This window comes from Crocuta crocuta, unplaced genomic scaffold, assembly GCF_008692635.1.
Source record: "Crocuta crocuta isolate KB4526 unplaced genomic scaffold, BGI_CrCroc_1.0 scaffold978, whole genome shotgun sequence".
NCBI lineage: Eukaryota > Metazoa > Chordata > Mammalia > Carnivora > Hyaenidae > Crocuta > Crocuta crocuta.
In genome coordinates, this window is record NW_027530876.1 from 193,607 (window position 1) to 212,141 (window position 18,535).

The window sequence follows — 18,535 nt, forward strand, 5'->3', positions numbered from 1 at the left end:
CCAGTGGAGCCAGCTGTCCCCACAGGGCCTAGCACTCTCCAGGAGACATTTGTGGCCCTGGTCAGCTTGAGGAAGGCCCCAGAAATGAGGAAGCCTCCGAGCATTGCATGCAGTCTGACCAAGTGGAATGTTCTGGCCTCACTGATGGAGCCTGGTTCTGACCTATGAATCCTGGGGTCCAGATGCGCCCAGAGAGAGCTCAGGGTCTCAGGGCAGATGGAGGGCAGGTGCGTGTGGCAGATGGATGACTCAACAAGGGGCATTCCCTTCCTTAGCTCCCTGATGGAGGTCTGAGGGGCACCAAGAAACCCTCCAGGAATGAAGGCACCCTGGTGACCTTGTTAGGTACGTGGGCATGGTGGCACCCTGTCCTCAGCCAGGAGGAGCAGTGATCCATTTCCCAGATTCAAAAATGGACACCCAGAGAGGTTGAGGGACTTAGGCTGACTCATACGGCCAGGCTGCACTGCACTCCCAAGCCCTGAGGTTTATGGGGACACATTGCCTGTCTAGCCACTTTGTTGAACTCCTTTAATTGGCTTTAATCATGTGTTCATTGCTTTCCTGGGGTTTCCTGGGCAGTCACTTGGCAGAGGAGCAATGTAGAATTCTCTGGAGCCAGACCACTTGAGTTTACATTGGCCTCTGCTCCTTGCTGGCTGTGTGACCTTCAGTGAGCTCTGCAACCTCTCTGTGCCTCAGCAGCCTCAGCTGTAATGTGGACATAATCACTTAGAGGCTTAGAGGCTTGTAGCACCGAGCAAATGCGTAAAGCATGGAGAGGAGTGTTTCACACAGCCCAGGTGCTTGGCATTGCCTGTGACCAGACTGCCGCTCTGTCTCTCTTCAGTACTCTCACGGCTCTGGCTTCGGCTTCGGCTAGGACAGGTGAAAGGGAGCCGGCTCCAGGTCATCAAATGTCCCAGGGAGCACATGGAAGTGTGGGCCTTTGTCAGGTCATGGAGACTTCGGGAAGACATGGGGGAAGCAGGCAGATCGCGACGTTCCTTCCCTTTAGGGACACAACCCTGAAGTCGGCTCTATCCCCCATTTGTCTCATGTGCTGTCCCAAATGTAGTCCAAGAGTAAGGTGTGGCCCTGTCCCTTTTACTTGAATCCCATTGGCCAAGACATAGTCACATGGTCATGTGTAGCTGTGCTGGAGTTGGAATGTAGTCATCTTCCTGGGTGACAAGATGCCTGGTTAAAAATTAAAATATGACGTTGGAAAAGAGGAACAGAAATCAGGGAATGTCTAGCAAGTCTCTGCCACAACCTCCCAGGGGTCCGTAGCACTTCCTAAAGCCAACGGAATGCAGACCTGGAGACCAGGCCTTCCCCAAGCGTCCCTTGAGGACAACAGAATGCAGACCAGGAGTCCATCCCTTCTGGTGCCCTCTGAGGGCAGGGTGGGGTCAGCACCTCTGAGGAAATGCATGCTAGCATGTGGGGGACACGTAGGGAGCACAGGCACACTTCCCCCAGGTAGAAGGGCAAGGGCGGAGGCAATGGCCTCCAGGAAGCCCAGCTCCCCAGCCCCTCTGGGCTTCTGCCACGGAAAAGGCAGAGTCATGGGCTCACCGCCAGTCAAGGCAGGTGGATTCCTGCAACCACTGGACACAGTGCGAGAGGGGTGGCAAGACCCGTCTGGGTTTTCAATTGTGGTGAAATACTCGTAACGTCAAATTTACCGTGTCCACTATTTTTAAGTGCATAGCTCCGTGGCATTAAGTATATTTACTTTGCTGTGCAGCTCTCCCCACCGTCCATCGCCAGAACTTTTCCATCTTCCCAAAGTGACACTCTGTCCCCATTGGACACTAACTCTCCCTCTGCCTCCCCTCCCCCAGCCCCGCCCCACCATCCTGCCTCCCGNGTCTCTATGAATCGGACTCCTCCCGGCACCACGTAGGCATGGAATCCGCCGGGGTCTGTCCTTCCGTGTCTGGCTTCTTTCACTCAGCGGTGTGTCCGAGGCTCGTCCACGTTGTAGCTGGTGTCTGTCTGCCCCTCCTTCCCTTTCAAGGCTGAATAACATTGCATTTGGTGCACAGACCACATTTTGCTGATCCATTCGTCCCTCGATGGGTCCTTGGAGTCGCTTGTACATGCTGGGAATCCTGCTGCATCGAACACGGGTGTGCCAATCTCTTAGAGACCCTGCTTCCAGCTCTTTTAGGCCCAGGTGTGGTAATTGTGCGTGTAACGTTTTTGAGGGGCTGCTCTACTGTTTTCCGTAGCAGGTGCACCACTTCACGTTGGCTGTTGGGGCTTGTTTTCACTGGGCAATTCTGGATGCTCCCGGGAGCGCCTGAAAGCAGGCAACTGTGGGGCTGAGGCCTGGGATCCCCAGGCAGAGGGCTTTACGGAGTCCCAGCGCCACCCCCTTTTGACTATGGAGCTGCGGCTGGGACTGTGCGTTTTTAACCCCCCTGATGGAAAGGGGGCCCTCCGGGTCTGGCATGCACTGCTCTAGATTAAAGCACTGTGCCATCAGTGAGCAAGGGGTACTATAGATGTTCACCCACCCATAGGCAGGGGCTGAGTCAGGTAAACCCCGGGTCCCTGCCGCCTCCAGGAATCCAGACTTGTGTTTCTCTGGGTTCCAGAACCCTCCTTCGCCAGGCTATAATCAGCAGTGCTTGGAGTCTGTGCATCTATCTGTCTTTCTGCTGGTCTCAGACAGTCCTTTGAGTCTGGACCAGGCGCTGGATGGGAAGCATCTTTTGCCCCTGCTGGCAGCCCCCAGTGGGTCCCTGAGGTGGCCCTAGTGGCCCGGCTGCCGCACAGCAGTCCCTCCTTAGGGGCGGCCCTGCAGGGGCAGACGTGCCTGTGGACGGCCATGTGCGTCAGTTTGCGGAGAGGATGCCATGGAGTGGCTGGCCCTTTTCTGCTGTTATTGTTTCTGCCCAAAGCTGTTCCCTGTGAGGCTGCTTGACATGTGCACAGATTGTACCAGGAACAAGGGGGAGGAAGGAATGGAGGGGGGACGGTCCCTTTAAATCTGTTTTCTCTGTTTTATTTCCTTCTTTCTTCCCATCCTCCTCCTTCCACTAGCACAAGTGGTAGAGCTGTGAGGGCCCAGGAGCTGCAGTGACGGCGCCTCTGAAATATTAATGAGGCTGTTCTCTGCCTCAGCTCCCCCCTTCAAGCCTGCTCCCTCCCTCCCCAGCTGAATGCAGGCCTCGTCCTGGAGCCCTCTTTTCCGCTGCCAGGTGGCAAGCCAAGGTGTGTCCAGCAGAGGGGAGGGACAGAGGCCGGCCAGTCGGGAGAGAGCCCGGCAAAGGCGGGGGTGGCATGAGAAGTCAAGGGTTAAAGGGCTGTCCGGCCACGTGTTCACCTGCCTGGGATGAAAACCAGGCCCAGGAGAGGGCAGGGCTCTGCCGGAGGGGTTTCCGGAGGGCCCCTGCGCCCACTCCCCACGTGCTCTCAGCTGGCCACACCCCACATCTGCAGGTGTGAGGGAGGCCTGGGCCAGTCTCTGGGGTCTTGGGCCCTTCTCTGGGTTTCCATGGCCTGGCCTGAGTTCCAAGTGCCTGGAGGCAGAGAGAGGAGGGGACACTTTTCTAAAGGAATCCCCACAGTGAGTCACACTGCTGAGCCATAGGTCCTTCCGGCGGTGGGTCTGTCGGGAGATGCCGACGGCCAGTGTGTGTCAAGGAGGGAGGTGGAGGAGGGCATGTGCCTGGGTGGGCCCTCGGGCCCACATCTTTTGCCCTCTGACCCTGCCTCAGACAGGATCTGGCTGTGCTGGATTCTGCTCCTTTCTCGCCTCGGGCAAGCACGGGGGAATGTTCTTGTCCCTAGTTTACTGACCGCAGGGCTGAGGGCACAGTGACTTGGGAGTGATGCAGGGACCTGGGACTTCCTGGCTTCTAGTTGGTGCTTGCGGCCAGGCTCCGTCCATCCTGGGGTGGGGATGGGGAGCACTACCTGGCAGCAAATGCCCCCTCATGAGCCCAGGGACACGTGCCCACTCAGACACACACAGGAAGCACAGACTGGAGATAACGCCTAGTGGCTGCAGCCCACAATTGAGTGTGACCTCTGCCTTGTAGGCTTTCACCCTCTGTTCCTTGTCCCCTCTGCGAAGGTGATGGCAGGCAGCCCACATGGAGTAGGCAGGCTTGTAGAGCGTGGGACCGGGCACCCCGGAGCAACCGCCAAGGGGCTGAGCTGCTTCAGGTGTCATGAGTCTCCTGAGAAACATGGAAGGCAGATCGAAGAGGTTTGGGATCATTGACTCTTCTGAGCCTCAGTTTCTGCATCTGTGAAATGGAGAGATGTGTCCTTGCCCCTTGTTTATGAGGTACAATGAGGAGAGCATCTGGAGTAGGGTCCTGAGAGAAGTGAGCTTGGGAACAGAGGTGCTCCCACCTCATTCAGGAAGCTCCTACCTTCCTGGAGGGTGGTCAGCTGCCCGGGGCCTGAGGGGAGGAGGTCGAGGAAGCGAAATGGGGGATTCAGACAGATTACGCCAGAGGTGCTGGGAGATCCCCTAAAACCTGATTAGAAGTGGCCGGGAAGGGCAGGCACAGAGGGTACGAGGAGCCCTGGGTTTCTGGTTGGGTGGACGTGAGTCAGTGGGCCCACGGACAGGAGGCATCAGGCCACACTGGAGGGAAGGCTGCAAACACAGCTGGGTGACAGGTCTGAACTTGGGCAGTCTCCTGCAGTGCTCTGGCAACACCCTGAGGGAGCAGCCTGTTGAAAGTCACAGAGCAAGGGGACCCACTACCGATCTCTACTCTCGCCATTGCGCCGTGCCGGCCAACTGCTGCCACGACGGAGCAAATATCGGAAGGTGTGAGTCCGTCCCTGTGAAGGTTTGCAATTCAATTAAGCCAATTAAGGTCTGGAAGATGAAAAACTACCAAACTGGTACATTTCCTGCACTTTTAGTGCCTACAAACTGTTCTAGGCAGCTAGCCCGGGCCGGAAAGCCTCTGTCAGGCCTGCAGAACTGATAGGCCTGGTCACTTCTGTTCTTGGCCATTTCAGTGATGGCTGCTGTCCTTATTAAGAATGAGGGAGGCAATTGCCCAAGCTCACAGAAGACCCAGAGAAAGCAAGAGTATATGCCATTTGCTCTCCACAGCAGTCAACAGTCACTCAAGACAGACTGATTTAACTGATAGTTCCTGTCTGACCTATAGAGTTAATGAAGACTAAGGAAGGTTAGCACCAGCACGGTGTTTGACTTGAGGGGCTCTCTAGAGCTGTGTGGAGGCCCCGGGCACACTGAGAGTGGCCTGCTGGGGGTCATGGCGTCCCTGCCCCACATCCCTGTGCCCACTCTCATGCTCTCCACGAAGGCGATCCACTCCCCCGCCAGACAGACTCCCTGGTCTTTGGCCAGTCAGGCCCCTGTTCGCCCTCTCCTCCGGGTCCCCGTCCCCAGCCAGGGCTGACCATTCAATGGACTTCCTGCCAACTCCATAACCACACATCTCAAAAAGCTTTCACCCCCGAGAGCAAGAGAGAAGCGCGCGCAGGCTGCTGCCATGCCAAGCAGAGAGCAATAGGAACAGTCGGCGGATTATAGACTCAGCAGCGATCAATTCTGGCACAGACTTTCTGGAGAATGTTCCACTTGAATTGCCACTCAAATTCGTCAGAGGTCATCAGGTGGAGAGGGGACAGCAGGCTGTGCGGGGCAGGGCGCATATGGAGTACTTGGAGCCGGCGAGGCTCTGCCTGCCGCGTGGCCAGGTGAGCGCTGACGCGGGTAACAGGGTGTGGGGCACAGGCGGGGGCAGGAGAGGAGCCGGCTTTTTGCTCGATGGGAGCAGGGGGGGTATTGAAGCCGGGTGTGTGGCTTTCTAGAGGCCAGTACAGCTGGGAGACAGAGAGGGGCAGCACCTGAACCAGGGAGAGTGGTGACCCAGGGCCGGGTGGTGACAGGCTGCCCCGCTGGAGGGAAACATGTGAGGTGGTAGACAGCGACATGGGGCCTGCTCGGAGGGGGGTGAGGGAGAGGGAGCAGGCCCCGGCTGCAGGCAGGGTGCCAGGGGACACTGAAGTGCAGGGGAGCGGCAGGGCCAGCTTAGAGGCGGTGGTGAGGGCGGGAGTGCTCTGCGTCCCACAGAAGGTCAGGCCTCGCCTCCCTGCCCGGCAACCTTACCATGAGTCACCACAGGCACAGGAGGCCGCAGTGATGACAGCACACCAATTAGGAGGAGCTCAAGGACCCTGTGTGACTGTCTGGGCCACGGCTGTTGCTCAGTCGAGGGCAGGGCCACGCTTGGGAGCAGAGTAGGGAGCAGGAGGCGAAGATGGAGCTCACCTTCCGTGAACCCTGTTTGCAGGGAGTGGGTGGGGGAGGNGCATGAGCTGCCGTCTCCCAGCATCTGCCTCAGAGCCCACCCAGCTATGGACCATTCACTCTGTCCCCCTAGGAGCCCTCCGGTGCCGTACAGGTGGGGCTGAGCACCTTCTAGCTGAGCCTTCTCCAAAAGGGTCTAGATGCCAGAAAGATTAAAGGGTTCCAAAGGAACAAAACCATTCCTCTGACTTCCCTTTTAGAAAGAGCCCCCGTTGAGCCCTGAGGCAGCTCAGTGGGGGCCACACAGGCACGTGGGCAGCCTCCAGGACCTAGGTGCCAGGTCTGGGATGCCGGTGGCCTGCGTGGCAGGGGCATCAGAGCCCACAGGCCCTCGGCCTGGGGGGACGCGCCTACCTGGCAGAGCTGACGGGGCGCGGTGCTGTGCGCAGGGACAGCGGACTCCCCGCCACCCACCTCAGGGACTCATACAGCCCATTGGCTGGTCTTCTTTCAGCAGCCCAGTGTGCTAGGACCTACTCACGGAGGGCTCTGGGTCTCCGCGCGCGAACCCGCCCCGTCCCTCCTGGCCAGCGGCCAACAGGCCAGGGAGCTGGGGCCACAGGGTCCAATGCCGCGAGTTTCACCCAAGTCGCCCCGTATCTGAGAAGGCAGAGGCGTGGTAGTGGCACTCGGGGTCCGGGAAAAGAGGGGAGAAGGGGTACCCAGCAGGGGCACTGAGCAACAGTCTGGACTGAGGATGGAATCCGGAAGGGCAAAGGCAGGGGTGGGGCAATACTCAAGGCCATCTAGAGAGGTCAAAGTTGCCAGCGCTGCCTCCACTGGCTCCTGCGATGGCCTGCGGTCGGGATAGGCAGGTCTCCCGCTTGATCTGGCCAAGCGTGTTTCCCGAGCTGGGGAACAGGACGGTGATCCCGAGGGCCCCCACCCTCCATTCACAGAGCACCGCAGGAGGAGCCTCACGCGCCATAGAAATGGAAGCTTCGCTTGCGTGAGGTTCTGGGTGCCCCGCTGCTCCACACAGCCCCGGAGCCCAGGGTCACCTGTGTTGCCTCCGCCCTTACCCTCACGTGCAGAATGACCTACCGACTGACTGCAGCCCCTCCCTCATCTCCTGGCTTCTGCCCTTCCGGCCTGTCGTCACCCAGCAGCCTCCTGCTTGGTGACGGCCCACGTCCTTTGTGGCCCCATGGGATCTGCTGCCGCTCTCCCCTGCCAGCCTGGCCCGTTACCGGCCTTCTCCGTAGGATCAGAACGTCCTTCCGTTCAGAAGAATGGCTCACTCCTCCCCCTCGTTCTGGTCTTTTCACAAATGTGCCCCTGCCACGAGGCCTTCCCTGCCCCCACCCCCAGCAGAAACCATTTTGTCCATCACTCTGCCACCTGCTGAGAACTCATCTCCAAGCCAGAGAGCACAAGAACGCACTCAGTGCTGTCACCTCTGTGTCCCCAGCACGGATGGCCAGTGCAGGCATATAGTAGATGACAAAGTGGAAGGACAGGCAGTGGGAAGATGCGTGGGAGTGGAAAGGACAGCGCGTTCTCGTGTCTGCCATTTTGTTCCCACATCTTCCGGCACCGAAGGCTGCTCCATGTGGAAAGCGTCTAGAGGATTAACACTTAGGTGCCCAAACTTACAAAACATGGATCATTTTGGATGGGCATTATTTGAAGTGCCTTTCTGTGTCCCAGGTCTCATGGGTGGGGCTGCCCTAGGTATATGCACCTTTTCTGGATGTCGCAAGGTCAAGCGTCCAGAGGAACTAAGACCCCCACATGCCCTGAGCCTCCTGGGGGCTGTAGGCATGGGGAGTGGCTCTTTTCTCCCAGAGACCCTGGTCTTGTCCCCTGAGGGCTGTACTGCCCCCAGCTTCTGCTGTCCGCTGGGCTCTTAGTAACAGGTGGGACCTCTCCTGAGAGCAGAGGCCATAGACTCTGGGCCATTGTATTTCCATGGGCGGTTCTAGATCAGGAACCTGGATTTGTAACCAAGTTCTGCTTCCCAGAGGATTCTTCGGAGCCAGCAACCTCCCCAAAGACGAAGGATTGGGCCCAACTGAGCCATGCTATCGGGAGGCCTCTTCGCTACCGTGATAGCCAAGGCCATGTTCACTGACACTAGTTTAATCCTGGGAGTTTAATCTTGTGGGGATGCTTGCACTCATGCTCCCAGCATGTGTGTGTGCGCTGTGGACACTCCTTAATTCATCGCTTGGAGGGCAGAAGGGTGTGGGGGTGAGCGGACGGCACCGTGCTGTGGGCAGGCCAATGGGGAAGTCACCTGTGACCTGTGGCTGCTGTCCACTTTCTCCTATGTGCCCTCTCCTCCACTTCTCCCCTTCTATTCCCTTTACCCCCTTCTTCCCCGTCCTTCCCTCCCTCTCCCTCCTTGCCCCCTCCCTCCAGGCCACCCCCCTTCCTTGCCCCAGCCCCTCAGGGCAGCAGAGACACCCTGCACACTAAGCCTTGACCTGGCTCCCAGCTGGCCCCGTCCATGGCTTGTCCTGCTCCCTGGACCCCCGTGCAGCCCCAAGCCTGAAACCGTGAGCTGCGGAGACCACCGCTGCCGCCGCCGCAGGGCATTTATAGCACGCCCACCACACTGGGCGCGCAGTGATCAGGCGACAGCAGGGATCGTGACAGAGTGGACAGGGTTGCACCCAAGCTGGGGCACAGACGTGAGAGAATTGCCACACCGATAACCCACCCTCCCATGCCACTAACCAACCCCAATACATCAGCCCTGCTTCAGTGTGGGCTCCCAGATGGATTTGGGAGGCAGTTAGAGCCTCCGTATCACAGCCGGGGTGCTGCTCGCGGCAGCAGGCCCCTTCCAGGAGACCCTAACGCTTCCTCCTCCCCCACCTAGTCAAGTCCTCCTGCCTCGGGTACTCGGGCTGGGCAGGACCAGGGGACGGCCTGGCAGCTGGGCCTGCCAGGGCATGAGGGCCACTGACCGAGCCTAGGAGGTAAATTTTGCAATCAGCAAGTCATGGCTCGGACTGAGTGCAGATTTGCGGAGAACGTTCTGGAAGAGTGGACCTCAGTTTTGTCTCAACTTCGCCCCTGGCTTCTTCTCACCTCTCCCCAGGTGTCCGTGCTCAGCCACTGCCCCGCCGCAGCTCCCTCCACCGCACCTCACCCAGGCACTGGGACCTCGGGTGCCTGCCCCTAGCTGAGGCTGCACCTGTGAAGAGGTCGGGCACCCTGTTTTCCCGGCACGACAGGCAGGATGGGCGACATGGCCAACAGTTCCATCGAGTTTCACCCCAAGCCCCAGCAGCAGCGGGAGGCCCCCCATGCAGGCGGCTTTGGGTGCACGCTGGCCGAGTTGCGTTCCCTCATGGAGCTCCGAGGGGCTGAGGCGCTGCAGAAGGTCCAGGAAGCCTACGGGGACGTCAGTGGGCTTTGCAGGAGGCTGAAGACCTCGCCCACAGAGGGTAAGGCTCCCAGCAGAGCCCCAGTGCAGGCCGCGAGTGTGCCAGGGACGTAGGGTCACAGGCCCCCGACACTCCCCCCAGTCTTCAAGGGGCATCCTGATGATGTCCCGTACCCCCGGGGCAGGCCTGGCCAAGGGCTGGGCAGTACTACTGCCCCAGCCTGCTAGAGGCACCGGTGACCCTGCCTGTGCCCTCCCCCGGTAGCCATCCCCCACCTACCGCCACCGCCAAGCAGGAGATGCCCTGTAGGGGGGTGAGCGGGGTCATCCTCTCGGGTAACCTGGGGTCCTCCGGGAGCTGTGGCCTGACCCCCTCCATAATCAGTAGCTCCTTGCTCTCGCGTCTTTAGATTAAATAGAAATCGAGCAACAGAGAAGGGGAAGGAAGAAGATAGCACGGTGTCAGCATGCACACACGGGCTGGGCCCCAAACTGAAAGCCCAGAAGCTCTTCTGGGCAACACATCAGACAGTCTCCCATGCCCAGAGGAGGAGGAAGGCTGGGCCCCTGCCTGTGTGTTCCAGGCCTTGTGCCCAGCCCTGTGTCCAGTTAAGGGGCACAGCAATACGAGGGTGCAGGCCCTCTGAGGCCTTGGGTTGCAGGGGGCTCTCTCTCTGGAAAGGGGGAGCAGAGTGCTGGGTGGCGGTGCCACTGGCCACAGGCTTTCCCAAAGAAGCAAAGAAGCAAGCCTGGTGCATGGGTGGCTCGGCAGTAGAATTCTCACCTGCCAAAGAGGTGTGAGCCTCATGCAGTAGAGATCTGAGGAGATCTGCTGCCCGGAGCCTTTAGGAAGGCTGAGGAACGTTACCTAGAAGGTTCTAGAGGTAGAGGCCTGACCGCCATCTTGGGTCCCTGCCTCTGCCCTGTAGCCCTTTCCCCCTGCACTGCAGGCAAAACTGTGCCCTACCCTGCACCAGCCTTACCCATTCCTGCCTGCTGGGTCTGCTGGGAGGTGGGGGCCACCAGGAGCCAGGCTCCGGGAGTCGGAGTGTTTTCTGGCCTAGCCGGCACCTCCCTGGCAGGGCTGCTAGGGCTGTCCCAACCCAGTGCCAGGCCTGTTCTCAGCCAGCGCTGATTGATCGCGTCAGCTCCTGTCTCAGCTGCCACACCTTCATCTACCCAGGCTCTGGCCGTCACCTTTGTCTGCTGCTCCCTGGCCCCATCTGTCTGGGGACGGCATACAGGCTGGAGCTGGGAATAGACAAGGGCCACCCAGGAGGAGATGGGCCCAAGGGCCGGGTGAGAGGGTGCCCACCCAACCAGGTCAGGAACTCCAAGCCGAAGTGGCCTTCCCAGGGCCACCTGGGTCTCTCTTGTTTTGTGCTCTAAAGGGCCCCAGCCTGGTGTGTTGTGTTATCAGGGCAGATGGCTTGGCTCGGGGCCAGAGGGATCTCTCTCTCCTCCCCTCCTCCTTGCCCCCCCCCCAGGATTTGGGGTTGGGGGGAGGCTGGGGTGGAGGGCCATTTNGGCTCTGGCCTCTTCCAGATAAAAGGAAGCAGATGGGCTTCAGCTGGCAGCTCTTTCCTCTGCCTGTCAGGCCTTGTTAAATATTTAAAATGTCAAGGCCCCTGGGAACCTGCCTGATTCTGCCACAGCAGCTCTGGAGCTTGCCCAGTGCCTGTGGAGGGGCGGGCATGGAGAAGGGCAAGTGCCCAGGTGGGTGTCCAGGCTGCAACAGAGGGAGCCGGCCAGGCCCGACTTGCAACCTGAAGAATGAGCAGTGCAAGGACTACCCCTCCCCACTCCAAGCCCAGGGGCCCTGGCCCCCAGCACACCTGCCAATCTGGCCCCGGAGTGCTCACCCAGACGTCCCCACGCCTGCCCGGATACAGTGGCCTGAGCTTTGGGAGGGGCTGGCTTAGGCGCACCCTGGGCCCCGCATCAATCCCCTGGCAAGGTGTGCTGGCAGGTGGGTGCTTTCGGAAGGAAGGGTGGGGAATGTGGGGAGGTGCATGGTGTACTGGGGGGTGGGGGAGATTTTGTTTGTTCCCGGCAATAAGCACATCAATGGGCTCAGGCTTTGTAGCTCTCCAAGAGGATTCCAGAAACCAGGGAACCCGAGTCTTGGGCCAAGCTCAGTGGTAAGCCCACCAGGGTGACCTGGGCCCCAGCCCTTCCCCTGTCTGGCCTTTACCAGCAGTCATGGAAAGGAGAAGGCGGATTGTCCAAGGGCTGCACAATGTGGTCCTAATCCAATTCTGATGGCATCTGGCCTCTGCTCTGGGCAGGGCGCTCATCTGTGTCCATGCCAACCTGTCTGCCCCTGCCCCAGCACCTGGACTTGGGCCGCTGTTGGGGGCCCGCTGATCGGGCACATGCTTGAAGCAACCTTCTGGCCCCCACATGAGTACCTGAGCAGCTGTTGGGACCCCCAAGCCCAACAGAAAGGCCACGGTCTTGGGCTGCTGTAGGGCAAGGGAGAGAGAAGCATTGCTAGAGTATCAAGGGCAACCCAAGGCCAAGGCACAGGCTGACAGTGGGAAGGGAGGAATGGAGGCAGCTCACTCCTGTGGAGGGGCCCCAAGAGCCTGGCTTCCCTTGGGGACGAGCTGGTGTGTGGGGTGAGGCAGGCAGGAGGCAGACTTAATGGTGGCACAGGGGCGGGGCCCATGGACTCTCTCCTGAGGGTCTCCAGATCAGTGCCCTTCCTCAAGGCAGGCACAGTGGAAATTCTGGGTACCTGGGAGAACGGGGGTTCAAGCACCTCCCTAGTACTGACCTCACTTTTCATCTCCTGTAGCTTAAAGACACAGGCCTCAGTTAGAAGTGGGTCACAAGCCCTCGGCTAGGACCCCGGCCCCTAGGAGCTGAGGTCCTGAGCTTCTCCCAGACACCCAGGTGGAAAAGTGCAGCCTTCAGAAACTCGAGCCCCCGGCAGGACCCAGGCACCATGAGGCCTGGGGAGAAGGGCAGGGGCAGCCCCAGCTCCGCTAGGTGCGGGCATGTGCCCAGGCTGCGCCGGCTGTGGGCTTTCGCCCTTGTCAGGCCTTCCGCCTCTGGGGGGCCCCACCCTGCCCCTCCCCAGAAGCCCTATTTCGCTGCCTAGTGGACACCCACCTTCCTTCCTCCCAACTCCTTCTGCACCCCACTTAACACTTCCTTGTTACCAAGTCGCCTGGGGGCCAGGTCCTATGTGCCTTCCCGAGCCAGCTGAGATCACCGCCATAGGCTGGGGAGCCCCTCCCCATCTACCCTGCTGGTGGTTCCCTGCCCCCCATCAGGAGCCAAGGGAGTTGCAACTCCTCATGACTGGGAGCTGCGATCCAGTGTCTGTCCACTAGGTGTCAGTGTGGAGCTGACCACTTGGGGGACAGGCCTAGAAGGAAACAGCATCCTGAGGGATGAGGGCGGGGCCAGAGGACTGCATCCCGTCTGCCTGCCTCAGGGGAAGGTGGCCAAGTGGATGTCTGGCCTTGGGAGGAGGTGGCCTGGATGTCATTTCCACATGGAGACTTCTGGTAGCTTCAGGCATGGGCCTGAGGGGACTCATGCTGTAGAGGCAGAGACCCAGAGGGCTTGGCGCAGGCCTGGGTTGGAAGTGGATTGTCCCAAGAATGAGAAGTAAGGTAAGGGCCCAGCTTCTGAATGCCAGAGCTCGCCCCTTGGTGGATGTGAATTCTGACCCCTTCATCCCAGCCCCAACACACTAGAGTGCCTGGGATGTGGAGGGGACCTTCTAGGGCTCTAGAAGTGTGGGTCAGGCCCCTCAGCCTCTCCGCCTTCCTTCACCATGTTTCATCAGCTCTGGCCACAAGGGGTCCCCACAGAGACTGGCTTCTTGCCCTTTCACTCTCCTTGTCCTCTGCCTGGTGGCCTGGGGACACTGTGGCATCAGCATGAATCACTGACAATCCCATTAGCCTTAGAGACGTTCACGAACTGCCATGTGTGCAGCCCCAGAGGAGGCAGTGGGTGGGGGCGTGGGCAAGGCAGGGAGTCCACGTCCCATCCCTGCCCTTCACCGCGACCCCCAGCTCAGAGCTCGAGGTTGGCACTGCAGTGGGGTCTAGGGAGAGCATTAGGAAGGAGGCAGCTGTCTCCAGATGATGGCCATGAGAGTTCAGGGCTGGGGGCACCACGTACCTCCTCGGTGCCACAGTGCCACGCTGCCACGCCCATGCTCAAAAGTATGGGCAAAACTGACAATGTATTTGGGCCGCTAGAGCCGACTGTCTTCCAGGTCTCGTCAGATGACAAAGGCTCTGTGTCCTGCGCACACAGTTTGGCCATGTCCCCCTGTTGACGGCTTAGCATCTGTGATGTTCACGTCGTCCTGACCTAGGGGTCAGGTGCGCAGGGCAGCAAAGGAGTCCCGGGCTGCTGGCAAGAGCTCAGACTCATAGGTGCAGGGCCCTTTCCCTCCCTGGCCTCAGTTTCCTCCTCTGGACCTTGGAGGGATTGTATGAGCACCTTGGCCCACTCACAGCCCACAGGAGATCAACTACCCTGGGCCCGGCTGAGAGCGGGCTGCCACTCCTGTGCCCTCCACCCCAGTCTTGTACCAAGCCCTGCACTCCTGGGAAAGTCTTGGCTGTTCTCTTCTCCTGTCTCCAGGTGACACTTGGCCATCCCTGGCCCAGCTGCGTCCCCTCTGCCCACCCCCCAGGTTGGCTGTTATCACCGTCCTTCCCGTCTGCCCTCTGAGGGGACCCAGTGTAGCCCAGAGACCTCCCTGAGCATATCAGGAGGATGACCCCGCCGTTCCTCATGCATGTGTGTCATGTGATCGCATGCCAGAGCCCACATACATGTCCTCGGGGTTTGCAGAAAGGCTCGGGGTGCCAGGCCGGAGCAGTTCCCACTTTCCAGGGGCTTTCAGGAGAGAGCAAGACAGGCACTCTGGGCGAGCAGGGGAGAAAGGGGCAGGGCCTCGTGCGGTTGGCCTTTCCCATCTTCTTCCTCTGTGTCCCTGCCCTCCACCCCTGCACCACACAGGCCTGGCCAACAATGCCAATGACTTGGAGAAGCGCAGGCAGATCTATGGGCAGAACTTCATCCCTCCCAAGCAGCCCAAGACCTTCCTGCAGCTGGTGTGGGAGGCCCTGCAGGATGTGACCCTAATCATCCTGGAGGTAGCCGCCATCGTCTCCCTGGGCCTTTCATTCTATGCACCACCTGGAGAGGAGAGCGAGGGTGAGCAGGGGAGGACCCGGCAGGAGGGAGGGACTGGGACCTGACCGAGGGGCAACAGCGTGACTCTCCTGCCACCCCACCCTTCCCTGCCGTCCTCGAGTGCAGCATGTGGGAATGTGTCGGCCGGGGCCGAAGATGAAGGGGAGGCCGAGGCAGGCTGGATCGAGGGAGCCGCCATCCTGTTGTCGGTCACCTGTGTGGTCCTGGTCACGGCCTTCAATGACTGGAGCAAGGAGAGGCAGTTCCGGGGCCTGCAGAGCCGCATCGAGCAGGAGCAGAGGTTCTCAGTGATCCGGGATGGCCAGCTGCTGCAGGTTCCGGTGGCCGCACTGGTGGTGGGGGACATCGCACAGGTCAAGTATGGTGAGTGCTTCGGGCACAGGCTTCACCCACNGTGGGCCTGGGGAGCTCAGGCTGGAGACGAAGCGCCAGGAGGCAGGCTTTGATGGGGGGAGATTTGAGGGCTGGATGACAGGGCTGGAGGTACAGATCTTCTCCAGAAAGGATGAGCTTGAAGCTGAAGGGAGAAGGCCCCACACCGTAGGTTCGAGCCCCCTCCTGGGGCAGGTGGGAGGCGGCAGGGAGGAAGACTACCTGGACCCACAGCATGTGGTTCTGGCTGCCTGGCTGGCCTTAGGAGACCTGCTGCCTGCTGATGGCGTGCTCATCCAAGGCAATGACCTCAAGATCGATGAGAGCTCCCTGACGGGCGAGTCGGACCATGTGCGCAAATCAGCGGACAAAGACCCCATGCTGCTCTCAGGTGAGGCCTTGGGGCACTGGCCGAGCTGTGGGGAGGCCAGAATGCAGGCTGGCGCTGCCCTCTGGACCAATTCAGCTCCAAAGACCCTTGGAAGCCATTTGGCCCAGTCACCCGCTCAATCATGGGGCTCCTGAGTAGCCCTTCTGGCTGGGGAGTCTGAAGGTTTGCCCCCCTCCACCCCCAAAGGGCCCCTGATACCCTGAGGAAAGCTCCTAGAAGTGGGGATTGGCTCTGGGCCAGCACAGTGCTGTGCTCCTCCTCAACCCAGACACTTAAGAAGAGCCAGTTGGAGGGGAGGGGGCAATGTTCCCTTTCCAGAAGGTTTTGGCTTAGCCTAGTATTTATCCCAGTGGCAAATGCAGTGTGAAACAGGACAGAGGCTGGAGGCCCCGGGTGGACCCTGTGAAGACCTCCCCTTGTGCTTCTGGGCACACAGCTGCTCTTGTGGGGGCCTCCAGGTCCCCTCCAAGCCAGGAATGAGGCTCCATTCTAGGCTTAGGGTTGACATAGCCTCCAGGGGCCTCCAAACACCAACTTCATGCTTCTGGTATTCCTGGGGGGACTTGTAGGTGTTCAGCCATGCCTCCCTCAAGCACTGCACATCTGTCTTGGTCCCTCTGTGTTCCCAGGTACCCATGTCATGGAAGGTTCTGGAAGAATGGTGGTGACTGCTGTTGGTGTCAACTCCCAGACAGGAATCATCTTTACTTTGCTTGGAGCTGGTGGAGAGGAAGAGGAGAAGAAGGAGAAGAAAGGTAAGGAACCGGTGAACTCCAGTTCCCAGCACCAGTGAGGGGCTGGGTCTCGTTCTATGCAGCCCGTGCTTTCTTCTTTCATCCTCCGCTAGCCTCATTCCCACTCCAGCTCCTGCTGCAGGGAGAGCCAGCCCCCAGGGGTGAGAGGCCATACCCTCTCTTCTGATTCCTTTTGCGGACCCGCTTCTGGGGTCTTCGCCCCAGAGGCAGCAGGTCAGGGGGCCCCCAGTTCTGTGTAACCACAGCTTCCCTCGGGCAGTGTGGGGGGACCGCCCTGCCTGGGGAGGAGTGGGGTTGGACGGACAGACACCAGCCACCTTGGCCTGGGAGAGTGCTATCGGGGACCCTGTGCCCACCCTTGGGTGTGCTGAACCCCTGTGGTAAGATGCTGAGGGTCCTGCCCACATGGCACCCAGGGAAATGTGAGTCATAAAGCCAGAGGTAAAGGGCTCCCAAGCGGAATGTACCGGACTCCCCAGAGGATGTCCAGGGCCAGAGGAAGCTGGGAAGGGGTGGGGGCCCTGGGAAAAACAGTGTCAAGGGACAGATGTCTTCTGAGAGTCCAGCTCCCTGGTGCACAGCCATCCCGCTGCCTCCTCTCGCCACTGCTCTAAGCCCCAAGCGTGGCCAGGGTCTCCTCCAGTCCTCAGAACAGGGCTGACAAAGCCACAGAACGGTCCTCAGCACAAACCCCCTCCCAGAGTCCCAATCCCACCAGTCAGGACCCTGTTGAGTTCTTTGATCCAGGCCTGCACCAGGTCACGACTCACCTTGCTCTAACCTGGGTCTTCCCTCAGGCTGCTCCTGCAGTCAAACCAGATGAGGAGCAGAATTTTCTAGATGTGCACCTCTGAGAGAATTCACTGAGGTCCACTAGAAGTACAAAGAAACTGCGCACATGTGGAGAGAGCGTGTGCTGAGAGCCTGTAGCCAGGGCCCCTAGGGGCAGTGAGGCAGAGGGGTGCCAGTCACCAGCCCTACCTCCGGCAGTCCGGGCCCTGAGACCGGGAAAACAAGCAACAAGGGGACAGGTTGGCACAAGGAAGGATGTGCTAGTGCCCCCAACCCTAGACTACCCTGCTCCTAGAGGCAGTGAGAGAGGAGATGGCCGACCTGCTATGGCCTAGAAGCTTCCATGGGCCCTGTCTCCCAGCAGCCAACCAGCACTAGCAGACCCTCACCTACCTTTGCCGAACCAAGCCTCGTCTTCCTGCAGGGCTCAGCACGGTTTGTGTCCACAGTGAACACCCTGGGGTCCACAGGCAGGCGAGCGGGTGGGCAGGTGGGCCCTGGACCTCATCCAGATGGGCTGGAGTGCCCACCCCTCTCTCCAGGGAAGCCTAGCTGACTTGGTCCGGTGATCGTCCATCAACACTGTGATGGCTGGTTGCCACGGTGCCCTTCCCCCCTCCTTCCCAGACGCGCCCCCTCCAGCTCTGGTCCCTGAAATGTTGGTGGTCTTCAGGACTTGGTTTTGGGCCCCTCCTCTTTGACCTGGACAAAACCCCACCAGTCCCCCCAGACCCCTCCCCGGCTCTAGCTTCTCTGCCCCTCACTCTACTTCAGCTGCCCTAGGCTGAGCTACTGAAGAGTCAGAGGGGGCACCTCCACCAGCCGGCTTCCTGGAGGAGGTGAACCCTGAGGGAGCCCTGGAGAGGAGCAGAGCTGGCCAGGCTCCAGGCCCTGCCAAGGTGTGAGCCCAAGGCCCGGCTGCTGCCGTGGCCAAGCCAGTGCCCCACCCTGGCCCCCGTCCCTACTCATGTTGCGTCTCAACCCCGTCTATCAGCCCCATGCTGCCAGGCCACCTGCTGCCCTTCAACCTGTTTCTTGCCTTTTGGCCTTGACTCCTGGTCACCCTTCTACTTGAGGTGCCCTCCTTCCCTTCCGCCCCCTCCTCGGCTTCTGATTTCCTCTTCCTGTAGTGCTGATCCCACATGTCCCTCCATCCTCCAGAGGCCTTCCTGGCCCCTTCTGAAGCCCAGGTCCTCTGGGTCTGTCCCTTCTCTGGGCGCACCACAGCCCCAGAGTTCCAGCAATGACTCCTCATTGTGCTGCATTGTCACCGTGTTGTCTACAGGTGTCTCCTCTCCCCCCAAAAGTCTCCTTCACCTCTGAACCTCCCCACTCTCACAGAGGGACAACCTACATACCACCCAGCCGGG

At 59.9% G+C, this 18,535-nt stretch overlaps 1 protein-coding gene across 2 annotated transcripts in view; it reads left to right on the forward strand.

Moving 5' to 3' along the window:
* The first annotated feature begins 9,515 nt into the window (after positions 1–9,515).
* Positions 9,516–18,535, forward strand: part of ATP2B3 (ATPase plasma membrane Ca2+ transporting 3) — a 45,528-nt gene continuing 36,508 nt past the window's right edge. For both annotated transcript variants that reach the window (XM_077769635.1, XM_077769636.1), the window contains exons 1-7: positions 9,516–9,723; positions 14,658–14,855; positions 14,961–15,218; positions 15,493–15,618; positions 16,248–16,384; positions 16,592–16,606; positions 16,996–17,005. In XM_077769635.1, the coding sequence (XP_077625761.1) occupies positions 9,516–9,723; positions 14,658–14,855; positions 14,961–15,218; positions 15,493–15,618; positions 16,248–16,384; positions 16,592–16,606; positions 16,996–17,005 (952 nt within the window). The remainder of the gene's footprint in view (positions 9,724–14,657; positions 14,856–14,960; positions 15,219–15,492; positions 15,619–16,247; positions 16,385–16,591; positions 16,607–16,995; positions 17,006–18,535) is intronic.